General features: G+C 29.9%; 3 protein-coding genes across 6 annotated transcripts; all 3 read right to left on the reverse strand.

Annotated features, from left to right (window-relative positions):
• Positions 1-594: 594 nt before the first annotated feature.
• Positions 595-1170, reverse strand: LOC107059802 (GDSL esterase/lipase 5). Its single transcript, XM_015306807.1, has 2 exons — positions 921-1170; positions 595-832 (listed from the first exon to the last, which is right to left on the reverse strand). Exons 1-2 carry the CDS (start codon positions 1162-1164, stop codon positions 738-740), a joined length of 339 nt encoding a protein of 112 aa, XP_015162293.1. The 5' UTR covers positions 1165-1170; the 3' UTR covers positions 595-737.
• Positions 1171-6253: 5083 nt separating this feature from the next.
• Positions 6254-7282, reverse strand: LOC107059803 (uncharacterized). The gene is made up of 3 exons (XM_015306808.1): positions 6802-7282; positions 6554-6646; positions 6254-6443 (listed from the first exon to the last, which is right to left on the reverse strand). The coding sequence occupies exons 1-3, from the start codon at positions 7264-7266 to the stop codon at positions 6375-6377; spliced, it is 627 nt and encodes a 208-aa protein (XP_015162294.1). The 5' UTR covers positions 7267-7282; the 3' UTR covers positions 6254-6374.
• Positions 7283-8909: 1627 nt separating this feature from the next.
• Positions 8910-12056, reverse strand: LOC102591860 (ethylene-responsive transcription factor RAP2-12). 4 transcript variants are annotated; one of them, XR_366956.2, is made up of 4 exons: positions 11685-12055; positions 9649-10564; positions 9483-9565; positions 8910-9295 (listed from the first exon to the last, which is right to left on the reverse strand). XR_366956.2 is itself a non-coding variant. In XM_006342846.2 (4 exons), exons 1-3 carry the CDS (start codon positions 11941-11943, stop codon positions 9522-9524), a joined length of 1173 nt encoding a protein of 390 aa, XP_006342908.1. In that variant the 5' UTR covers positions 11944-12056; the 3' UTR covers positions 8993-9295; positions 9483-9521. The 4 variants fall into 4 exon arrangements, 3 of the variants coding, with proteins under 3 accessions (XP_006342908.1, XP_006342907.1, XP_006342909.1); XM_006342846.2 differs by having other exon boundaries at positions 8993-9295; positions 9695-10564; positions 11685-12056; XM_006342845.2 differs by having other exon boundaries at positions 9011-9565; positions 9695-10564; positions 11685-12056.
• Positions 12057-25278: the final 13222 nt, after the last annotated feature.

Consider the following 25278-nt stretch of genomic DNA (forward strand, 5'->3'; position numbering starts at 1 on the left):
GGTAAAAAATATATATATTCAAAAATAGAAAGTCACTTGTATTGGGGCACGCACATATACACCTTTTCTACTAGAAAAATTAAAATTGGTTGAAGCTGCAGTAGTAGCAGCTTATTTGATCATAGTACTAATCTCACTTATTATACCCCTAAGCAAGATATTTGGTCAAATAAAACTTTAAGGCACTCACCACATGGTGTTACAGTATTTCTAGAAGAACATTTTTAAAAAATTCGAAAACTTCTCATTTTATTTTTAATATTTTTAGGGATCATTTAGTTCAAAGGATTGTTCTCTAGGAGCATAATTCGGATATATTTTCACACCTTCTATATAATCCCATGATTTCAATATAATTCTATATATCTTGATTTTAGTTAATACCGACAATCAAATGCTGGACAAGTTGGATAAGTTGAAAACCTCCAATACTGTGTGTAATCAAACCTCCTAAAGTATATAGTTTTTTATTTTTAAATATAAACAAAAAAAAAAGGAAACAATTATCTTTACAAAAGCACAAAATCAACTCAATATTGTAAATTGACATTTCCAAGATAATGGACCATATGAAGAAGTATTAATAATGCATGTGTTTGCCAACAGAAGTTGATGAATTTGTACTTTGCTCTTTCTGTACATTAAATTTAATAATATTAGAGACATTGAAAGAGAGTAGAAGACACTGTGGGGCCCATTCCACATTTCATCAGCCATTTGCTGGTAAATAGTTTGAGTTAGATCCCAAAAGACATGCCTTTTTGGGCTTTTACAAACCTCAAATTGCTTAACTGGCGTCTTTCCTCCACAGCTCTTTTCCCTTCCTTGAAACCTATGATCAAATAAAAAATGTTACACCAATTAATGATTTTTGACTGATTTTAATTTATACGAAGAAAATAAAACTTATTAATGTATACCATATCTAGAGGGATGATTCATCCTCTGTCTCAAACTACGATTGAAGTCATAAAGTGAGTAAGTGAACCCTTTCAACTCTTTTTGCATTCCTAAGAGAAGATTGTGAAGCTCAACATTATGCAATTTTGAAGCTTCTTCCAAACACCCATTTTTGGTGGGAGGATTAAGCATTCTTAGGCCTGGTAAACATCCCAAATTTCCTTCCTCCGTTCTTGTATATCTCCTGCGTGAAATTTCACCCATTTTTTAGGTGATTGTTCTATATTATGAAATAACAAAACATAGTGACTAAAAGAACTCAATTTCTATTTGTTAAATGACATTTTAAGTAATGAATATTAGTACTTGGACCACAGTGGTCAAGTTGCCAATGACCATTTGTACGTATTGTGGAGGAGAAGTAGTGTTGAATTGGTCAAAAAGGAACTTAAGTAGTCATTGGTCCCAATACTTATCAAGTAAACAGCACTTGTCAATATTTTGTCCGATTTATAGTATACCCAAACTTGTTTCTCACCCAAAATTTGTAGTTATTCAATTGCGTCTTCAAATCAATCACCTGAAGAGTTAAAAACAAAACAACTTCTTTCTGCACATGTATTAACTTCTACACAAAAAGCAAAATTCTACTTGTAGCATTCTAGGTGGGTAGGGGCCATAATCTTTTTGGTCTTAGATAGCGAGAGTTTTCGTTTTTGGGCCATGTTGTATGCAGCCTAATGTTGGTAGAAACAGCACCACTAACCACTTTTTGGCCCAATCTTGGAAAAATAATCACATTATTTATTTGGAATTTAAAATTTTATAGGTGAATGAAACTTCAACATATTATCAAATTATATACGTCCAAGTCCATAATAATGTCCTAGAGTTTTCCCTATGAACTTTGTAATTTCATAACCGTAGTTATATTTTATTATTATTTACATTGTATTAACTTTTTTCGGTCATTCTTGAAATACTATCATTATTTATCTCTCTGGATGATTTAGGTACAAAGTTTAAAAGTGGCGTTGGAAAAGATCTATGGGAAAGTTCTTGGGGGTGGACTAGCTTATTTGAAGGATCAATGCTCTAGTGTGGTTAATACATTTTTTGCAGACTATTACACAGTGGTGTTTATTCAATACACACAAACTGCTCACACAAAGGGTAGAGGTTATAGCGACAGCAAGTTATCCTAAATTTAAAAAAAAAAAAAAAAGCTATGCAAATACCTTGTGGCCAGCTGCCCTTAAATTTTGAGAGAAATCATGGTTCTGACAGTTGTACGCTAGTTAAAAGTAGTACTAACAGATGGTGAGTGATAATTCAATAACATGAGAAGTTTTAAGAATTAGAATATTTCAACGCAATCATCAACGGCACGTTATTCAATAACATGCGTTCTTGCTTAGCTTGTTTTGATAGCTGTCTCTTTTAGACGACGCTAATATTAAGTAGTAAGTACATACATAACTATTTAATTATCATCATATAACAAATTAAAATAAATAATGTAAATTTTACTAGCCATGCTTGGAGTGAAAAGAAGTTACTGCACCCTGGAATGTCTGGACAAGAGAGCCAGCTCCTGCCGATGCTCCATTAATGTAATGTTCCTCTTCATTCCTTGGCTGCATAATGGCCGCTGGTATTGGAACCTTTGCATAATCAGCTGTCAGTAATTAACAAGTGTACGTCTAAGTGATGTTAGTTAAAATATGTACTAATATAAAGTTGAATGTCTAGCTAGATAGGAAAAATACATTTATGACTATGAAACACCAAAAGAATGATGGAAACAAATACATGGTTACCAATGAAATCGATCAGAAATCAAACGACCGTCAGAAAATCTTCCAGTAGGGGAGTTGAAGAAGTAAGATTTTCCATAGGGCCAGAAATTGGCTTGGTCAAGAGTTGATGTTTTTATGTAATTATTGTTTCCCACATCAAAATATATAGGAGTTAGGACCACGACATACTAGAAGAAACAAGTGCGTGCTGCTTCCCTATGATTACTTACCTACGCATGCTACTATTTGATTGACATTAACCACCAAACTTCCAAATAAGCTTTGTACACAATATATATATTCTTATCTTTTGTTGATGCAGCTAGCAATGCCAGGTCGGTTACAACTTTAGTTCATATATGTGCAGTCATTAGACTAAAAAATGTATTATTTGATAGCTCGTTTGTATAATCACTGCACATATATGAACTAAAGTCTAAGACAAAACAAAAAGAGATATCAAATAATAAATTTGAATTAATTTAATTTTTTAAAAACGCTAATAATTAAGAAACTGGATTTTTTAAAGTTAATTTTATACTATTAACTATATTGAATAATAAGATTATTTTTAATATTCAGTCATGAGAACGTTTTCATTTGACAAAAAATATTTATTAGTATTTTTATTAATTATATCAATTGTTTACTTATATAGTTGGGAGTTGGATATTTATTAGGACTTATTAGGAGCAAAAAGGATTTTTAAAAAATGAAAGAAAAGAAGAGTGAGTGGAAGAAGAATAGTAAAAAAGTAAAAATATGGGTCCACCATCCAAGTGTCAAAAGAAGAATGGAGCCTCACACAACTTGTCACAATCCGAGTCTACACCCTGGACGTGGCCGGCACTCAAGAACCATTGCTGGTCCCCAAGCGAACCCTCATCCTGGCTGACTACAAGTGGAAAACTAACTCAAGCATACAAAGCTTAAAAATTGAATAAAATTCATGAAACTGAAATACAAAGCGTTAACTCAAATGAACAACTTCGAATAAAAATAATATATTCAACTGGCCATAAAATAGGCACTTAAGTTTTTAAAACATTTAATAAAATAAATGAATAATACAGGCTTCTCAATTATACTAACTATTTATGAAGCCTTTAACTGATAACGATGGAAGTCGGGACAAGACCCACGACATCCTGACAGAACTGAAAAGTAAATGAAATCCTCCGAAAATAAGAAGGCTCACCATAGTTAACTCGAACTTTCGGATGTATCAATGAAGCTCCTATTGATGATCCTGAATACATGTGTTTGCATTATGAGAAGATGCAGGCCAAATGGCTTAGTACGTGGAATGTACGAGCATGTAAGGGGAATTTTAAAGCATAACATAAGCTTGAAAAGAATTTGAAAGAAACTGAAGAACTTATCTGGCTTAACTCAACTCAACATAACTAAACTCATTTCAATATAAAGCAGTTTAAAACAAGTGCAATATAAAGAAAAAGGAAAACTGTTTAAAATAGGATGTTAACTCATAATCATAATATCATAAAAGACATACCATGCTCCCTCTCAAAGTCTACTTGTACAATGCATGAATGAAGTCTCATACCCCCATTCATACTAAGCAGAACCCCTTGAGGAACCATGCAAATACTGATGTGGGAGTTTCTCTAATCGACAACCATCACTTAAGAACTATAGTGATGATACAACGTTATTAACCCCACGCTGCTCGGGCCATCCTATACCTTGCCGTGGTGTAGAACCTGAACTACTAAGTGAATCCACTAGTCTATGCGAAAATGATTCATCTAAAAAGTATGACCCTTTTCTACCCATGCTGGCTACATGGTTTATGGAAACTTGAGTTAATGTGAACTCGCATCCCATATCGGTGCTCAATACTACTCCCAAAAATATAATATTATATTAGCTCTTTATGTTTAAAAACATACTTCTTCTGTGATTTGAGATTAGTGCTCAAAAACTTAGCTCAAAGGCTATCTTGGAAATCAAAGTTCATTCTCTTGCTTCATTTAGAAAGCGATTACTCTTTTCTGAAAACTACCCCGAAGGCTCCTCAGTTTCCGTTCTTATTTAAATGTGAAAACATTTTAAATCTCTTTGGGAATACTTAGTCCCTATATACTTTTTAAAGAAAAGAACTTCACCTTTACTCTTTACTGAACTCAAAACTTAAGTCTTAAAACAAAGTTAAAACGTTTGTAAAAGACTTCTTAAAATATGGTTCATGCCGAATTATAGACATGAACGACTCAATGCAAGGTTTTCAATAACCATAGATAGAACTCAAATACTTGGAACTCAAGAACATCAATAATACTACTCATTTCAAGAATGCTCAACTTAGAGTTCATGCGGAATTATGAGCATGAACTACTCAACTCAATGACTTAATTATACTTCTCATCTCAAGACTGTTCGACTTATAATATTTATGCGAAATTATGAGCATGAAATATTCAACTCAAGGACTTAAAGATACTTCTCAAAAGGGATTAAGAAATCAACACTTAAAGGCTTAGAACTTGAAGATACCACTTTTCTGAAATATGCTCAACTTACCAGTAGCGATTTTGCCCTTTTGGTTAGAAAAAAATTTGATGTGCCTTTTTATAATTTTTGTCAATTTTTTTGCTCTTTAGGCTCCGGACTCGGCAATATTAATAGTGTTAGATACAGAACCATGGTAAAATAGCTCCTTATTGCCATATATATATTATGGTTTTAGAAACTTAGGGAGACAGAAGAATGAGTAATTACTAAAACAAGTAGCTAGCGCGCTACCTATATATATATATAGGACCACGAGAAGAAACAAGTGCGTGCATTTTTTTCTGTTTTCCTATGATTACTTATCTACGCATGCTACTATTTGATTGACATTAACCACCAAACTTCCAATTTAGTGTTGTTCACATTTAAGCTTTGTACACAATATATATTCTTATATTTTGTTGATGCAGCAATGCCAGGTCGGTTACAAATTTTGAGTTCTGAGACCATTTTTATTGTTTTACCATCACGTGTTCGATAGGTCTCATTTAAAGGGAAATATCTTCCAAGTCTCTAATTAAGGATAGAAGAATTTCATTCATAGTGGTCATAAACAATAAATAATGAAACAATTGCATGGTTATAACGTACAAATGACTAATGAGTGGGTGGTCCTACCCAATTCATTGTTTAGGAAATAATTCATTCACGTTGATATTTGTTTAACACATCTTTCATCCTTCCCTTTTTGACTTCAATAATTTTTAAAAATATAAGTAATGACGACCGGAATGAGAAATTAAAGTGGACTAAGAACGTATAAATTTTAACAACATAGATGAAATAGCCGCGTAGATCGATTGACGACTAATTAATTGATGTCGACAATACACTTTTTCCTTGTAAATAAACTTTACTACTTATTTACACTTTTTGGTTTGGTTTCAAAAAGACTCCGACGACATGAAACTACCATTTAATTTGACTGTCGAATTCAGACTTATAATTCAAACATCTCTCACATGTTACTAAAAACCGCACGTTTTACTAGCAAATTATACATATCTACTTTTCTAAATCTCGTAAAAATCCAACTACATATATACATAATGGACTACTTGGTATGTAACAAATAATTAAGAATATCTAAAACTGCATTTACACAAAAATAAAGGTATTAGAGTACAAAGTATCAGTTCCTTAGATGTAAATAGATGCAGAGCACTTATTGGAGAAACTTCCCCTGATATTGTTCATTGGAAGAGATATCTGGAAAATTGAAATACATAAATAAAGTGTGTTAACATTATGAACAATGCGTAATATCTATTTAAAGTATTAAGTATATATTATATTAATTATATAATAATCGTCCATACCGTATTAGATTTTCCTGCTTTCAAGCTGTAGACCATTTGGTTACTGAGTTTAATATAGTTCTGGTCAATATTTATGGCGCATTCCACCGCCAGCTTCACAAAATTGCAACAGGAAATACAATTATAAGTACTAGAAATCACAAGTAATATAAAAATTCAACTTCTATCAGATTAGCTAAAAGATAATTACATAAAATCGTACTGTCTAAGAAAGAAAGAACTAACTTGACAAATGAAAAAGTACAAACCTTCACCTTAGGCAAGTTGACATTGAAAAGTTTGACTTGAGCTTTAACATCACCCAATATGCTTGCTAATGTAACACTATTTGTGGAACTATTTTGTTGCAATGAAATATTAGACAAAATTTGTGTAACGTTCACGCAGTAAAATATTGCTCGAGTCTCCAACGTTAAGTTATTACTACGAGGAGGTTGATAAAAGGCCGGAACTTGAATCATTCCAATCACTACTCCTTCATTAAACACGTGAAAACGCGTTGGTTTATATCTTATGCCAACCTTATTAGGATTTTGCGCAAGCAGTGTCAGACTTATCACGGATGAAAATAGGGGGTCGGAGCCTGAATTCGAGACGTTCAAGTTGTAAGATTGTACCTTTAATTTTTGAAGAGTGAAATTAGGATTTTGGGGCTTCAAGACTAAGTAAAGGATGGAAGGAATAATCACAACCAAAAGGGCCATCAAGAACATGAAAGTGAAAAGAAAGAAGAGGCATTTTTTGAAAGAAAAAGCTTGATAATAATATGAAATATAATCCATGACATAAAATGAAGAAAATCATAGTTAGAACTTTGGTATGGGTTTAATTAGTTTAATAGCTCTTAAATGTGGTTTTGTATTTAATTTGTGTTTATAATATAAGTGAAGCCTTCAATTGTAAGGAGGAATGTGATGTTTTTCTTTCTACCACTGTCTTTCTGATCCTATTCCTTTCTTCAACTTAAAATTAAATAATTGCTTTCTTCTTCTCTTTTTTTTGCTTTGAATTCTTTATTTGTACTTTCTCCTCAAAGTTAAACTTTTTCTTAAGCTAAGGTAATGAGTTGGGCCAGGTTGAGATACACTTGAATTGGGTTTACCTGGGCTAATGTTAGAATTCATAAAACTACACATTTGTGCTTCGAATCATCAAAGTTCTTTTAGAAACTAAAGTCGTGTCAGAACATTATAATAGAAGAGAATATTATGATAAGAAAATGTAAATTTATGTTTGACTAAAATTTGTTTGTTATGAGGGGCATAAATTAAAGACCACGTAAAGTGCAAATGACTCGTTAGAAATCGGTGCAAGTGTTTGCGCACATGGCGTTATTGGAGGCGAGCAAGTATGATAGAATGGGTAAAACATATGGTTATCGCTCAATCTAACTCATGTTAAATGGATTGGTTATCCAATCATTTAAATAGGTCAGATCAACTCATATTATCCATCATAAAACATGAATATCCACCAATTACCTTTTTCTTAAAAGTATGTAAGATAGTTGGAACCCCTACAAAATACATTTATTGACTGTTTGACTTATTATATTATAAATAACCATTATTTGTTTATAAAAATATCTTCCACCTTATTTATTAGGACAAATGGCTCGAGCGACCTCAACGTTTGTTTTTTGGTTGTCATTTTCATTATTTTATCTCATGATAATTATTTCTAATACTATTATTATTCCCCATCCGAAATAATAACTTATTTTGATATTCATTATTAATTTTGATATAATTTATTCAAGAATTACTAACCAAATAAAAGATAAAATAATAAGTACAATAATTTTTGTTCCATAACTATTTATATTTGTCCATATAACAAACGAACCTCCGGCTTTCGTGCTTACTCCTAATTATTGTACTACTTTCATATGATCACGGACAGACACATATGTAACTCCAAAACTATCTGCCTGACACAATGACATACCACCACAACTTTTTCTTTCACATTTATCATTAAACCACCAAGTACAATACTATATTATATTTTCAATAAAGAAATTGAGTTTTCGATAGAAAATATTCTTTGATGAATTAAGTGTGATATAAATTTGAATTAATTAGATTAGTTTATTTCCATTCTAGATAGTTAAAATAAATAATTAGGAAATTGCATAATTTTAAGGCTCCCCACGTTTGCAATGCTTTCACCTCAACAACCATGTCACCTACCCACCAATAGCTCTCCCCCACACCAGTCATGTCTTTACCTAACCTACACCTTCTTTTCTTACCATGCCGACTTAACCTTTTTCTTTCCGGTTTTTAACATTGAAATTCAACTAATTTGAATTCACGCAGGTCGATTTCAACATGATTTCTGAACTCACCTTCACTTCTCAAAAAACTGATAACAAAGACGTAACGTTTACACACCGGTAAAGAAATTACACTGCAGCATGTATGTACATTCACACTTTTAACTTACAAATCGAAATCATCTATAAACGTGTTCCAGATCCATTTTCCCACAAAATGCACAACATATTTTTACAAAAATCAATTACTAATATTAACAAGAACAATATCTACACCCCAAAACACTTGCTAAGAGTTTATTCAAACAATGAGAGGTGGGGCAAAAACATTAAGGAATATCTCGAAAATTGAGCTCCAACAGACATTGATGAATCCTCTATCGACGGACATAGAAAATGGCAACGCTTATTCACCAATCGTATAAGTTCAGGTCTGCCAAGTTGCAGTATTTATTTATTGGTGTCTGCACATGCAAATGAGTGAATTGAAAGAATAGTTCCATGTGAATGAAGCAAACTTGTAAACACCAAAAGCAACGTTGTAGCAAGCATCGAGGTCTCATCAATTGTCATAATCCATACAGCCCAATTGTTTTTAAGAAAAACTTGAAATTTAACATCTCTAGTAAGTAGTTAATTAAACCTAATTACCTATGCACTGCTCTATTGAGTGCATAATCCATGGCTTAATCATGTTTCTCTGTGGATCATTCTTCTTCCACCACCAGAGACACCTAAAAGAACAAGTTAACGGAGATCAAATTAACATATCAAATATTTGCACCAAGTACATTATACAACAGCAAAAATCACTCACATGAAGCCTTATTTACAAAACTTAGGCATGTTGACTTAAAAGATACCTCCCATTAAAGAAGGAACATCATCAAAGGACCACAGGTCCATAGCATTTTCACCATTTTGAGTTGCACTTGTGTTGAGGAAGTTACCAACTGATGCATCCCAATTTCCCTCCATATATTGGAGATGAAAGAAATTCATCTGGGGTGCAAAAGCAGGAAGCTCTTCAGATAGCATGTTAACGGTGTTTCCATCATCAGCTACGGGATTGTTGGTGCATGATTTCAGCTTTTTCTGGGGATTGGCATCTTCAACAAATTGAGCTTCATTACTATCAACAGCAGCTGACAGAACAGATGATATCTCCGGAGTCCTGGAGCATGGCTCTCCCCAACCAAAATCAGAGCACTCAAAAGAGTTGCTTCCTACATCAGAGTTGAAGTAGATATCACCACCAACTGAAGGGACGAATGAGCCAAATCCCGTATCTGCAGAAGCACTGCTCCCATTCTCATATCCATACTGCTTTGTCATGGGTTTCTCTTCAAAAAATCCGAAAGAATCATAATGGTCGCTGTTCATGATTGCTGAGTCGGATTGAAGTGAATCCAGGCTCTCCTCAGGAAGGACCTTCTGAGGATTCACCTTAACAGTGTGTCTTGATGCAGGTGCTGGAGCTTCATCGGGAAAATTTACCTTGGCTTTCTTGCCTCTGATCTTCCTAGCCTCAATATCATAAGCTCTGGCAGCTTCTTCTGCAGTATTGAAGGTTCCCAGCCAGACCCGAACCCCTTTCCTTGGGTCACGTATTTCAGCTGCCCACTTGCCCCAAGGTCTCTGTCTGATCCCCCTATACTGATTCTTCCTCTTTCTCTTAGAAGATTTATCAGCAGCATCCTTGTCTGAATCAACAGTTTTCGAAGATTTGGAACCTTCAGAAAATAAAATGAATTATTAAGTTTTTCATTCATCCATCATAAATTTTCATTGATATATAAATCCACCAAATAGCATGCTATATAAATAACCATAAAACATAAGAACCTTAATTACAAATCAACCACGCAGAACATGTTCGCTGATAACACTAGTACTAGATTGCTAAAGGCAACAACTTACACAAAATCAAGCCTTCCAAAATCTCTCTTGGTATGATGATAAAAGACAGAGATGGATCCAAGATTTGAACTTTATAGATTCTGAATTCTAGGAAAAAGGTCTCAAGTGTTGGCAATTGAATTTCTCACATATACAGGGTTTGAGCTATAAATACCAGGTTTCAACCCATATGTTAAAGCCTACCTCCCCAAATTAAAAACTACAGAACTGAGAAGCCTAGATCTAAGCTTATTACCAAAAATCATCATCAAAGTGATGGGACTTTATTATGTAAGCATGATGAAACAGTTTCTTAGGGAAGAGAGTTCATCGATAGAACTTGCTCCCAAAGTAACCATTTAACAATCAAATTGGATCTAGACAAGAAATATTGATCCAAACAAACAACACAACAACATTTGTGATCGATTTTACATGACCTTCTTCTATTGTCTTAAAAGCATTTCATAAAGTTAGCAACCAAAATTCATCAAAACTATGTCAAATTTGATACATGAAAGTTCACGAAACATAAATAATAAAGGTAGATTTAAGGCTTCTCAAAACATGAATGCCTTTTCTGCACTTATCATTATTTGAGCTAATCAAGTAAAAAAAATGGCATCTTGTCACCTTCCTCCTTTTAGATGCCACACATTTTACTTCAGGAATCTTCACACAAATTTTCTATTTACTTTTTTAGGCAATATACATAGATTATACATCTGCCGGCTATTTTTATTTTAATCAGCTAGGTGAAAGGATATTTAGTTTAATTTTTCTTTTCTTTTTAGCTAATTAAGTAAAATAAAATAGCATCTTGGATCCCTCATTTCCAAAGTTAACCATTTTGTCCACTTGAATAAATTCAAAATAACTTCACTAGCAGACACAAAATCTCAATTCAAGCCAGAAAAAAACTAGAAGAGTCCATAGAAATTAAGTAATTAATACCAGTAGACTGTTTGGAAGCAGAGAAGGCAAATGGCTTGACATCGACTTCAACATCCTCATCATCAGATAACTCTTTGAAGTCCTGAAAATCGGCCTCAAAGTCATCAACAACTTCAGATCGCAAATGCTTAGAGTGATAGTTGTTGGGATTTTTTTGCTTCTTACTGAGATCGAAACGACCCCATAGCAACTCGGCTGTGAGCCGGCGAGAAGTCCGATTAGGGTCTATGTAATCGGAGATTATAGAACCACCACACATGATTTATGTTTGAGTTTCTCTCACCACAAGAACAAGAAAATGAGGTTTTCTTTGGTTTTGACGGAAAATGTATAATTGTAAGCTATTTGGCTGCGTTACCAAAAGATGCCAACTCTGTTTTATAAAGGGCCGAAAACGTTGCGGAGAGCCGGCACTTGCTTTTACGTTGATGCCCCTCCCAATGGCGCTACTTACCGAAATTGCCACTTTCTGTCCACAGGGTTAACAATGTCATTATAAATATTTCAAGTGCCTGTATGTTGTTATTTTTATGGTGTGCTTGTATTATAATGGAAACTACTATTTTCGTTTTATTATAAAGGGAAAAGGGTTAAAAATGTCCTTCCACTATCTATTAGAAATGATTTAAAAATATTCTCCTTTCATCTATTAGTTTAAAATGTCCTTAACGTTTTTTTAGGTTCAAAAATGCTCTTTAATTAATAGAAATATGACATGAAAATTAACTTAACAAATGATCAATTTTTATTGGTCCACCTAATTTTTTTTATCAAATTAAAAAAAAATCCGCCCACCCATCCCAACACCCAAACCCGTTTCTAGTAAGTCTAATCCAACTGTTATCTCTCTTCATTCTTTCTTCTCCTTCCCCTTGCTCCCATCTGCCATTTTAACTTAATTTAATTTTTGCTTCCTTCCTTCAAATTCAATGTTTAAAAGTTTATTTGCTTCTCATAATCAAGGCAAATCACGTAATCGCTATTGCAGATTGATTGCAAATCATTTCATGATGTGGACGCGGATATGTAAATTCCCACCTTGCGGCATCAGTAACCAACAATTTAAAATTTCAACAATATAATACGAGACTTGTTAATACAGTTCTAAACTTATTTTGGTCGAGAAATGGATAAGAAATCTACTATATAATTTTGGTGGATTTGAATCTACATTTAGCTGCTATTTTTTTGTTTCAAGCTTTCATTTTAATTTTTGTTTGTTGGGTTGAAAGTTGTTGTTTTTTGGCTTAAAATTAACATTTTATTTAGGAAAAAAGCTCAAATATACCATCGAACTTTTAGAAAAGGCTCATTTATGCCAGCCGTTAAAAGTTTGGCTTATCTATGCCATTACCGTTTAAGAAAAGACTCATTCATGCCATTATTTTTTAACAGTGATTTTGCAGAACCATTTTTTACACGTGGTCAATTATAATTCGGCCACATCATTATTATTTTTATAAAAAAAATTCAAAATTCTGAATAAAAATTGAATTATAATTCGGCCACGTCATTAATTTTTTTTAATTCAATTTTTGTTTAGAATTTTGATTTTTTTAATAAAAAAAAAATTAATGACGTGGCCGAATTATAATTGGCCACGTGTAAAAAATGGTTTTGCAAAAATTGAATTAAAAAAATAATAATGACGTGGCCGAATTATAATTCAATTTTTGTTCAGAATTTCAATTTTTTTATTAAAAAAATTAATGATGTGGCCGAATTATAATTGGTCATGTGTAAAAAATGGTTTTGCAAAACCACTGTTAAAAAATAATGGCATAAATGAGCCTTTTATTAAACGGTAATGGCATAAATGAGCCAAACTTTTAATTGATGACATAAATGAGCCTTTTCTGAAAGTTCGATGACATATTTGAGTCTTTTCCCTTTTATTTATCATAGTTACTGCAATTTAGCTGTTAAAATGCATATTTTAAATGTTGTTTTGTTAAATAGTGCAATTTACTTGGGTTTTGGCCAGTTAAGTGCTACAATTTACTATTGTTTTTGGAATTGAATGTTGTTTTTGAAAGAAAGAAAACAGAGGAAGAAGAAAGAGCATAGTAAGGCTTAAAACTGATGGTAAAAATGGGTTTGGGTATTGGGATGGAGGGTGGGTTTTTTTTATTTGATAAAAAATTAGGTGGACCAATGAAAATTGGTCATTTGTTTAGTTAAACTCCATGTCATATTTCTATTAATTGAAGAGCATTTTTTAACCTAAAAAAAGGTTAAGGACATTTTTAAATCAATAGTTGGAAGGAGGGTATTTTTGAACCATTTCTAATAGATTGAAGACATTTTTGACCCTTTTCCATATTTTAAATGACACTTACTTTAAAAAATTGTTTTATTAGTTATGTTTTAAAATTTTACAGTTGACTACTGACAATGTATTTAATGATAGTAATAATTTTTATTTCTATTTTAAAAGTAGATAATGAACTAAAATATTTATTTTGACAAATAATATGAAACTTGTAAGATATTTAGGGAAATTAGTTAATGTGCGTCAAAGCCGATCACGGTCATTAAATGATAGAAAATTTTCAATTGATAGAAATTTTCTTGGGTTTGATTATTTTTAATTGCGTTACAGTTTCATTGTTTAATTACTCCATTCAAATTGTGAATAGTAAAACCCAAAAGTAGATAATGAACTAAATATTTATTTTGACAAATAATATGAAACTTGTAAGATATTTAGGGAAATTAGTTAATGTGCGTCAAAGCCGATCACGGTCATTAAATGATAGAAAATTTTCAATTGATAGAAATTTTCTTGGGTTTGATTATTTTTAATTGCGTTACAGTTTCATTGTTTAATTACTCCATTCAAATTGTGAATAGTAAAACCCAAAAGTAGATAATGAACTAAATATTTATTTTGACAAATAATATGAAACTTGTAAGATATTTAGGGAAATTAGTTAATGTGCGTCAAAGCCGATCACGGTCATTAAATGATAGAAAATTTTCAATTGATAGAAATTTTCTTGGGTTTGATTATTTTTAATTGCGTTACAGTTTCATTGTTTAATTACTCCATTCAAATTGTGAATAGTAAAACCATTTCGTTTAGAAAAGTATTTCTAACTTCTCATATTCAGAAGTTATTTCCCTTTACCTAGGAGTAATATTTTAACTTTCAAGTCATTTAACATTTTTCTCGTTTCTTATTTCAGTTTTGATTTTTATTGAATTTTTGATTAATTCAAATTTACATAATTATGTTAAGATCCGATCAAGGGAAGATTTTCCTAACATGATTTTTTTTCATATTCAAAATTTAAATTTAAGATCTTTAATCAAGAATAGAATAATCATATTCATTTTACAATAACATTTATTGGTGTGCTTTTAACTGATTCCAGCACTTGTCTATTTAAATTTTGTAATGAGTAAAGACAAAAAACAGGAGTTTGAAGAAAAAGGGTCATTTTTTTCCAACAAAAATGGCACATAAAAAAGAATTAACCAAAAGGGCAAAATCGCTCCTGACGGAGCGATTTTCTTCTGACAAAAATTGACCATTAAAAGAAATAAAAATTGTTGCCTAGCAGCGATTTTCACAAAAAAATAAATCATTATTTCTTTAAGATCGCTGCTATAGCAGAGTTTTTATATTAAAAATAAATAAAAGTGAAATAGCAGCGATTTTTTGTTAAGGAATTAAAAAAAATATAAAGAACAAGTTTTAAATTACATAAATATCCGGCGGCAGCCATTTAAAAAAAACAAGTTTTTAAAAAAGTTTTTTTTTTTTTTTTAATTTTCATTAAAATCTCTGAAAGGGTAAAGATTTTTTAAAAAAAGCTTTTTATGAAAATCGCTGCATGCAGTTTTAATTTTTTTAATTTTTTTTTATTAAATTCTCTGCAAGGATAGAATTTTTTATTTTTTAAATAAATAATTTCTTAAACAAAATCGCTGCTAAAACAGCGATATAACTTCAATTTTTTTTTTAATTTCTTAAACAATTTTACTTTTATATATATATATATATATAAAAACGTTGTTATAACAACGATTTTAAATATATTTTTTTTGTTTGAGAAAATCGCTGCGAAGGCAGCAATTTTTATTTCTTTGTCAGAACAAAATCACTTTGTCAGGAGTGATTTTACCCTTTTGGTTAAAATTTTTTTTGATGTGCCCGTTTTATTTTTTGAAGAAAAAAGGTTGCCCATTTTGCTTCGGACTCCAAAAACAGTGTCACACTTTGCTATATGCCTTTATGATTTACTCCCTTTGTCTTTAATTATTTGTCCACTTTTGAATTGACACACCTATTATGAAAATAATTAATGACATAGTGAGTTTACCATTTTACCATTATTAATTATGAAGTGGATGAAAAATTCTATATTTTTCAAAGTAATTAATCATTTAATTGAGGATATAATAGGTAAAAAAAAATTATCCTTTCTTAATTTGTCAAAATAGATAAGTAATTAGGAACAACTATTATAACAGTTTCTATAAATAGTAGTCTTCTTCGCATCAAAACAAACTACAGGTCAGACATCGTAACTTATAGCGTTACTATTTGAGTTTTGTGCATATTTACGCAAATGCCAAGTATATCATACTAGTATACTATGTTGTAAAGACAAAATTGAAAGTTGGTATATTTGCTCAATTTACGAGAATAAAATGCTACTTATTTCAACGGTTGGACTTATTGTTTGATTTAACTAGCTTCCCAATTGTTGAACGTGTTTATTTTTTTAAGCAAAAAAATAATAATTATTTTAGTGAATGAATATGCTTGACTAAGTTTTTGATAAATAAGTTGACGTTTGGTCATAAATTATGAGATATTTTGAAAAAACTTCTTCAAATATTTGTTTGATTATAAAATCTAATTTAATTTTCAAAACTTAAAAAAAAATATAAATCAAATAAAATGTATTTTCAAAAACTTTGACTTGAGAGACGCAATCGTTCGAGTTTAAACTTCAAAATTATGTGTTAAATACAAGAGCTAACTATTTTTGAATATAGCAGTAATTCGTTTGTTTTTTGTCTTTCAAGTACGTAGGGGTGTGCATTCAGTTTTTCGATTTGATTTTAAACTATTCGGTTTGGATTTTCGATTTTTGGTTTTGTAAAAGTGTAACCCAATCCGATCCAAAATAATTTGATTTGGTTTGGTTTTCCTCTATTCGATTTGGTTATTCGGTTATGTCAATAATTAATAACATATACAACCAAAGTAATAATATTTAATCCCTTAAATATACTTTCTAATATAAATCATAAGTAAAACTTAAAATACAATACTTATAAGTATACCTATTATAGATGTAAATTCAAACATAAAAATATAAACATAAATCATCATGAAAGACAATAACCAAAAAGGGACAAAAGTGGTTAACTCCAACTTAATTCTAAGCCTAAACATTATATATATATATATCGATTTTTTTAGGTTTTTCGGTTTTTAATTTTTAAAATTCGAAACCAAACAAAGTAATTTATTAATCCAAAACCAATCCGAAAAACCAAAAAATCAATCCAAATAAAAATTCGGTTCGATTTGGTTTGGTTATTCGGTTTAATCCGAATAGTGCACACCCCTACTTTCAAGCACAAGCTGAAAAAAATAATTTCTCCCAAAAACAAAATACTTTCATTTTTAGGACAAAATTATCCAATTAAAAATTCATATATAACAAATTAAAATAAGTAGTTATTTTCTTTCATAATTTAACACTCACATATATTCTTTTAAAATACGGAAAAGGGCCAAAAATACCCCTGAAGTATAGGAAAAGGTCTAAAAACTCCCTTCATCCATCTTTTGGACTAAAAATACCCTTCTACTAATCTTTTTGGTCTAAAATTACCCTTCCATCCACCTTTTTGCTCACTTATACCCTTACAACTAACAACCCTCTCTCTTTTCTTTAATTACTTATTATGTGTCATTTTCTTATTGAATGAAATAAAAATCCACCTCTATTAATTTCCCCCCATAGTTTATCCAAATCAAAACAATATATCTTTTCAAGATCCAAACTTTTTCTTTTTTTTAAAAAATCTAGTAATTTCTATAGCTTTTTTCCAAAAAAAATAAATTGTTTTAGATAATTAAAATATTTTAAAAAATATTAGTCATGCCACAATTACAGAGACATAATATATTAATATAAATCCTAAAAAAAAGTTGTTCCAGTTGGTGCACTAGTCCAAGATTTGATCACTAATGACGCGGACGACAAGATTATTAGTCAAAAAAATTAAATGATCTTTTTTATAAAAAGAAAAAAAAAGATAGACATTTTTATAGGATTTATATTAATATATTATGCCCCTGTAATTGTGGCATGACTAGTATTTTAAAATATTTTAATTATCTAAAACAATTAATTTTTTTGGAAAAAAGCTATAGAAAATAGAAATTACTAGATTTAAAAAAAAATATTTTTTGGATCTTGAAAAGATATATTGTTTTGATTTAGATAAATTATGGAAAAAAGTTAATAGAGATGGATTTTTATTTCATTCAATAAGAAAATGACACATAATAAGTATTTAAAAAAAAAAGAGTAGGGTTGTTAGTTGTAAGGGTATAAGTGAGCAAAAAGGTGGATGGAATGACAATTTTAGACCAAAAAGATGAGTAGAAGGGTATTTTTAAACCAAAAGATGGATGGAAAGTATTTTTAGACCTTTTCTTGTACTTCAGGAGTATTTTTGACCCTTTTCCGTTTAAAATATTAGCAAAAACACATATTTGATGACTCAACCAAACATGAACTGCTATTCTTTCACAATAAATTTCCGTAAAACCCTTTAAAAAAATCTTATCGAAATAAATTGATTTTAGTAATTTGACAAAAAAAGGTTATATGTGTAATGTGTTGGCCGGCTAATAATAATTACAATCACCGATCAATATACAAATAACACATATTAATTACATATAAAAACACTTAGTTTTATGTAGAGTATTATATTTGATATATTAAAATATATATTTATCGAACATTATTACGATACATAAATATGACCCTTAACTTGACGTCAGTTGACAATTATGACCTTTAGATGTGCACAGGTAGACACTTAAACTTGTATAAAATTGAACAAATAGACACATTTGTCCTACATGACAATTTTGTGTCCTACGTGGCGTCCTATGTGTAATATACCATGTAGGATAAGTGTGTCTACTTGTTCAATTTTATACAAGTTTAAGTGTCAACTTGTGCACACTCAAAATTAAAAGACATAGTTGTCCATTGAAGCCAAGTTAAGGGTTATGTTTATGTATTATACCTATAATATTACAATCTCATTTAACTAGAACATGAAAGTTGGTGTGTAAATGTTCTAGAGGGTAGAGTGTCATACATCAATAATATTAGAATGTTTTAGAGTAGCCAAGACATTCAACAATGGGTAGGGACCAACGATGGTTTCATCGTTATGGTGGAGTGATGAGTGTTTCTTCATCCTTAATCGAATGTTTTATCTCACTGGAGAGTTATATTTATTATGAAGCGATTTTTCGACGTAAATTTAAATTTAATTAAACTTTAATATAAATACTAAACACCGAATGGAAAAAAAAATCATCAAAAGAGGGATCATGTTGGGCACAAGACTTGATTAAGACTTTTCCACCGTGGTAGGTTAACGCTACAACTTTCTTTTTTTAGCAATATTACCAACTTGTGGAGTAGATACATAGAATATAACCAAATTTGACCGAATGAACCAACATCTACTTTTCTTCAATTACCTAAACTTATTCATAGCTTTTACCGTATCGGTGATTGGACTTTGAAATAGATTTGCCATTTCAAGGATGGACGGCCAACTTTTACTTACATATACAAAAATTAAGGATAAATTTACCTTAATTAGCGGAATAATCTATTTTATTTTTAAAAAGCAACACTAATTCTTCCCATTTTTTTTTTAAATTTGGTAATAATATATAATTTGCTAAAAACAAATAAAACAATATACAATTATGTTGTACGTATTTTATATGTTGCTTGTATATATTTTGTACGTTGTGGGTATGTCACTGTATGTATTGGACATAAAAATAATATATATTCGACATACAAAATAAAAACAACTTATTGTTTATGTTTTTCTTTGAGTTTCAATTCGAAATTTCGCAAAACCCATCTCTCATTTTTTCCCCTATTATTTAATTATAATGATAATATTTTGTTATATCTTGCAATTAAGTGTAAGTATTCTAAATAATTGTAATTAGATCTTAAAAATAACTTATTCCTATAAAAAATTCTTTCACAAATAGTACATTAAATTATATTTGTGCGATATAAATGTATGTTTGTTTTACTTTGGGTAAATTGTAAATGTAGCTTGATTATTCCCACTTGTTAATGCCATGAAGAAGCACGTGTTGAAATGTATCGTATTATCAATCTGTCATCAAGTACTAAATGGTCAATTGTATTTAGTACAGTAATACTATTTACGAATATGTGCCTGTGTCATGCACGTACGTAATGACGTGGATTATATCGCGCAACGTCTGAATTTTTTCAACCCTCTTCAATCAAAAATAATTATATATAATTTTAATTAACCTGACTTATAAAAAGACTTTTTATTCAAATAATAAAATACACCTAAACTTCTTTGAAAAGAAATTCTTACCCACTTAAATTTTGCGAGTGATTCTTTAACCTTATATACATATTTAAAGTGAAATTAATAGCCTTGAACTTTCAAAACCGATCTAAATATATATGCCCTCTTTAACATAAGAAAATGAAATAGTAGTAATTTGTCGAGTTGGGAACCTAAATAGGCCACAAAAACATAAAAGTGACCAAAATAAGCCACTATTTTAGAAAGTAACTAAAATAGGCTTAGTGGAAGAAAAAATTCCACTTTATCTAATATTCTAAACGTTTTCCGTTAGTCTCATAACGTGTATATTTTAATATATAACGGAACTATTTCCTACACTTTATAAAATGGAACTATTTCTTACACTTTATAAAGTGTAAGAAATAGTTCCATTTTATAAAGTGTAGGAAATAGTTCCGTTATATATTAAAATATACACGTTATGAGACTAACGGAAAACGTTTAGAATATTAGATAAAGTGGAATTTTTTCTTCCACTAAGCCTATTTTAGTTACTTTCTAAAATAGTGGCTTATTTTGGTCACTTTTATGTTTTTGTGGCCTATTTAGGTTCCCAACTCGACAAATTACTACTATTTCATTTTCTTATGTTAAAGAGGGCATATATATTTAGATCGGTTTTGAAAGTTCAAGGCTATTAATTTCACTTTAAATATGTATATAAGGTTAAAGAATCACTCGCAAAATTTAAGTGGGTAAGAATTTCTTTTCAAAGAAGTTTAGGTGTATTTTATTATTTGAATAAAAAGTCTTTTTATAAGTCAGGTTAATTAAAATTATATATAATTATTTTTGATTGAAGAGGGTTGAAAAAATTCAGACGTTGCGCGATTTAGAAGACATTTTTTTTTTGAGATTGAAATGAACAAATATAGAAAGTATGTTGTAGGTGCTACCAGTTAATGTTTGAACGTCCTCCTTAAATAGATATTGAAAGATTTTTCAGAATAAAAAAATAAAAATACATAGTGTAATAATTTTTTCCGTTTTTATGATATGTCAAATCAATATAATTGTATGACAAACACTGCAAAAGCTTCATAAAGAGATAAAAACGTGAAAAATATTCCTCTTTGTAAAACAAAAAATTTTCTTCCACTTTATAAAGTGTAAGAAAAAGTTCCACTTTATAAAGTTCCATTTTATAAGAAATAGTTCCATTTTATAAAGTGTAGGAAATAGTTCCGTTATATATTAAAATATACACGTTATGGGACTAACGGAAAACGTTTAGAATATTAGATAAAGTGGAATTTTTTCTTCCACTAAGCCTATTTTAGTTACTTCCTAAAGTAGTGGCTTATTTTGGTCACTTTTATATTTTTGTGGCCTATTTAGGTTTCCTGTCCTAATTTGTCTGATCCTTTTTCCTCGTACGGTCCTTGTTTATTCTTTTATTTTTTCTTTTTGCGTTCTAGAATCTCCCCCTTCGTCCGCTTCCAGTACTAGTTTGATCATGTTTTTATTGAACATTATTCATTCAAAGGAGAACATTATTTTCTTTACCAACCATTTATATGAATATTCAATTATTTAATAAACTAACTCTATAATACTTGTAGGTGTGGTACGACCGAATGCAGAAGGTTTTTTTTTTTTTTGGAAGAAAGTAAAAGTGGAGAGTATTACTATCTTTGTTCATTTTTATTTATTATATATATATTAGCTTGACATATTTATTAAGATGTAATGAATATGATGATATCACTTTTTAAATTTAATATATGCAGTATCGAAAATAACTAAGTGATATTTTAAAATAATTTTTCTAATTATATAGATATAAAAAATATTAATTTTAATATAATAAACAAATAAAAATAAACGAGTAAGTACGTAGTATTTGAGTCTTGGGGTTGAAAATATTGGTCGTGCATTGGCTGACATACATATAAAAACAAGTCAGGAAAGAAAGGGGTAAGGGGGGAGCATCTTCTGTAAACGCGGAAAAGACCTTATGTATACGATAAAATTATTTACCTTATCCTATTCTATTGGTTGAAATTATAATCATTTAAAGTTGAATTATTGCCATATTTGTAAGTTTTCATTTTAGGCAGGGGAAACAGTCTCAAGTTAAACACTAGTTGAAAATGAGAAAGATATTTTTGGGATGATTTAGCTCAATTAGTGCCAAATTAATAGTTTGATGAGATAAATATGGAAATTATAGATTAATTATCGTAGGATAATAACATATTTATTACGTTTATTCCTTTTAGTATATCATACATTTAAATATTAAGATGGAAATTAAAATGAGGATGTGACAAAAAAAAAGGAAGGCACTATATCAACAAAAAAGGAGATATAAAGGAAAGGGCACGCCTTTCTTGATGACCCGAAACACGAGCTATATATGTTAAATGACTACATTTCATGCCTCATCTTCAGCCGTTGAGACGGTTTGTAAATCAATCCCAATGAATTTTTTTTTATCATTATTTTATTTTGTACTGAAAAAAATTTTAAATAAAGTATAATTTGAGTAAATTATCACTATATTTGTAAATAAAGATAAAAATCAAAACAAAAGTTATTTATATTTTATTTTGAATTATATAAGGACGATAAGTAAAATGGTCGCCACTCTTCAATTTATGGGCGTTTGGTTGATGAGTGCGTCTTGCATTGTCTGTTTGTACACTACTTTATGCACAACACGCCACCCTGCTTAATTCCCACGTACTCTGCACTCTGCAGGCTTTTCGTCTTTGTTTGTTCAACAAACGTAGCACTAGATAATGGTTCAATGTATTTCTAAAATGATAAAGAAGCTTAAAATTTAGAAGAAAGAGGCATAGATAATATGAAAAGTATATTATTATATATATATAAAAAAAGAGAAAGTATTAGAGTTCAAGTTCACTCCAACAAAATTTAGTATTTACTCTGGACATATTTTATCTAGAAAATAACGGATCACTAATATTGTATGACTAGAACAAACTATAGACTAATTATTAAATCCAAATTAAGCTTCACCACTTATATGAGCTTCCCTTAACAATCTAATACTCTCTTTTATACATTACCAACCTTCTTTTAATTATATGCACATTGTAGTTGTTAGTGTGCACAAATATGAGGATTAAAGGCTCATATTTATAGTTACTTAGCATATGATTAAATAAAATGAATAAGATGATAGTGAATTATTCTCTCCCTTACATGTTAGTTATCCATATTTTTAAAAATAGTTGTTCCAAATTATTTATCAATTTACAAAATCAAAGTTATAATTAATTAAATTCTCCCTTTCCTTACTATTTTTTTTTTAGAAAAATGAAACAAGTTTGTAAAGTTTTAAAGAAGTTTTTTAGGGGTATATTGATAAAACTATTCTTTTTATTTTTGTAATTTTTCGAAGCATGTAAAGAAAAAAATGAACAGCTAATATGTGATGAAGAAAGTAATAAATTAGTAAAAACATGTGATAGTGAATAGAAAATTATAACAAAGCAAAAATAAAAGGATTTATCCTAGTATTAAATCTAGTGAATTTAAGTTCAAGAGAACCATATGCCAAATAATAGATGGGCATTAATTTCTTAAAATAACATAGTTGACTTATATCTATTTAGAAGATCAAGGCCAACAACACTAATAATGAACCATATCCATAGCAACATACACGTAACTTGTAAGTAATCGTCTTCAATTCTTGTGTTGAATGCTTGTTCAGTCGATTCAAAATTTTTAGACGCAAAGGTATTAGAATATTTAAATTTACTGATTTGTAAAATAATAAAAATCTCACACAATTAACTTTAGCTGCTTCTTGAAACACAATATAATAATATATTCAACTATATATGTGGCCTTTACTGTTTTTTTTTTCTTCTCTAGATCTTATCGTATTACTGTTATTTTTTCAACTTTACAAGATTTAACATCTTAAATCACCTTGAAAAAATAGTGAAAAACTATAAAAGAAGTTTCATATATACAAAATTACATTTCTTATACGACAAAATATGTCGGCATGAATATATAAGATGGGACGTTAGAGAACAACAAGAGCCATAATGTGAATTATTGGTACATATTACATTAGAAAAAACGTACAGTCTGTTCGTATTTGGTACACAGACGTACAGTTTGTTGCTAAATTTTGTTATATTTTGCATAAGCTAACGTACCTTTTACTTCCAATATGAGGTCAGAAAGTAGCTTTATATGTATTTATATTATATATCTAGAATATAAAAAGAAAAAGCAATCTAGCACAATAAGCTGAAATTTAAAATTTTAAGTTTTTACGTTCTTGATTCGAAAAATATAGCTTACTAGGGCTCTATTAAATTAATGAGTACCAGAATTATTGAGTTTTGTCAAACCTTTTATCAGAATAAAATTCTAGCTTCCCCGCTAACGGTAGAATGAAGCAAAGGAAGGGAAGATTCTTGGACGAAAATATGTCGATCAACATAAGAGGACAATTTCATATTCGCCAGTGATAAAAAAATCAGTTAATTAATAATATATGGGAGAAAATTATTTATAAATTTGTTCAATGCATCTAGGCATAATTTTGGCAGACATGATTGTTACTTATAGTTATAAAAAACAAAAATAATATAGCAAGTTGTTTCTGTACTATGCACACCAATTCTTGAAAATCATTACACACGTAAGGTAATGGAATTTTTTTCTTGTATCAGTCACCAAAATATTCTTTTGATCGTGTTTGAGAGGGCCGCTAAAAACAAGTCACGTTGTGTACACAAAAGCGTTATTATCCAAATTTTAATTACTTCATTCATCTTAATTTATATCATATTTTTCATTTTTTGAGAGTCAAATAATTTAAATTTAATTAAAAATTTTATTCGAAATTTCATTTTTTTGAAATAAAATTTATATATTTATAAACAACATAAAATGTACTATAAGTCATAATAATTGACAAATTTATTTATTTAAAAGATTATATAGA

The sequence above is a fragment of the Solanum tuberosum genome, unplaced genomic scaffold (assembly GCF_000226075.1).
Source record: "Solanum tuberosum cultivar DM 1-3 516 R44 unplaced genomic scaffold, SolTub_3.0 scf00040, whole genome shotgun sequence".
NCBI classification, from domain to species: Eukaryota; Viridiplantae; Streptophyta; class Magnoliopsida; order Solanales; family Solanaceae; genus Solanum; species Solanum tuberosum.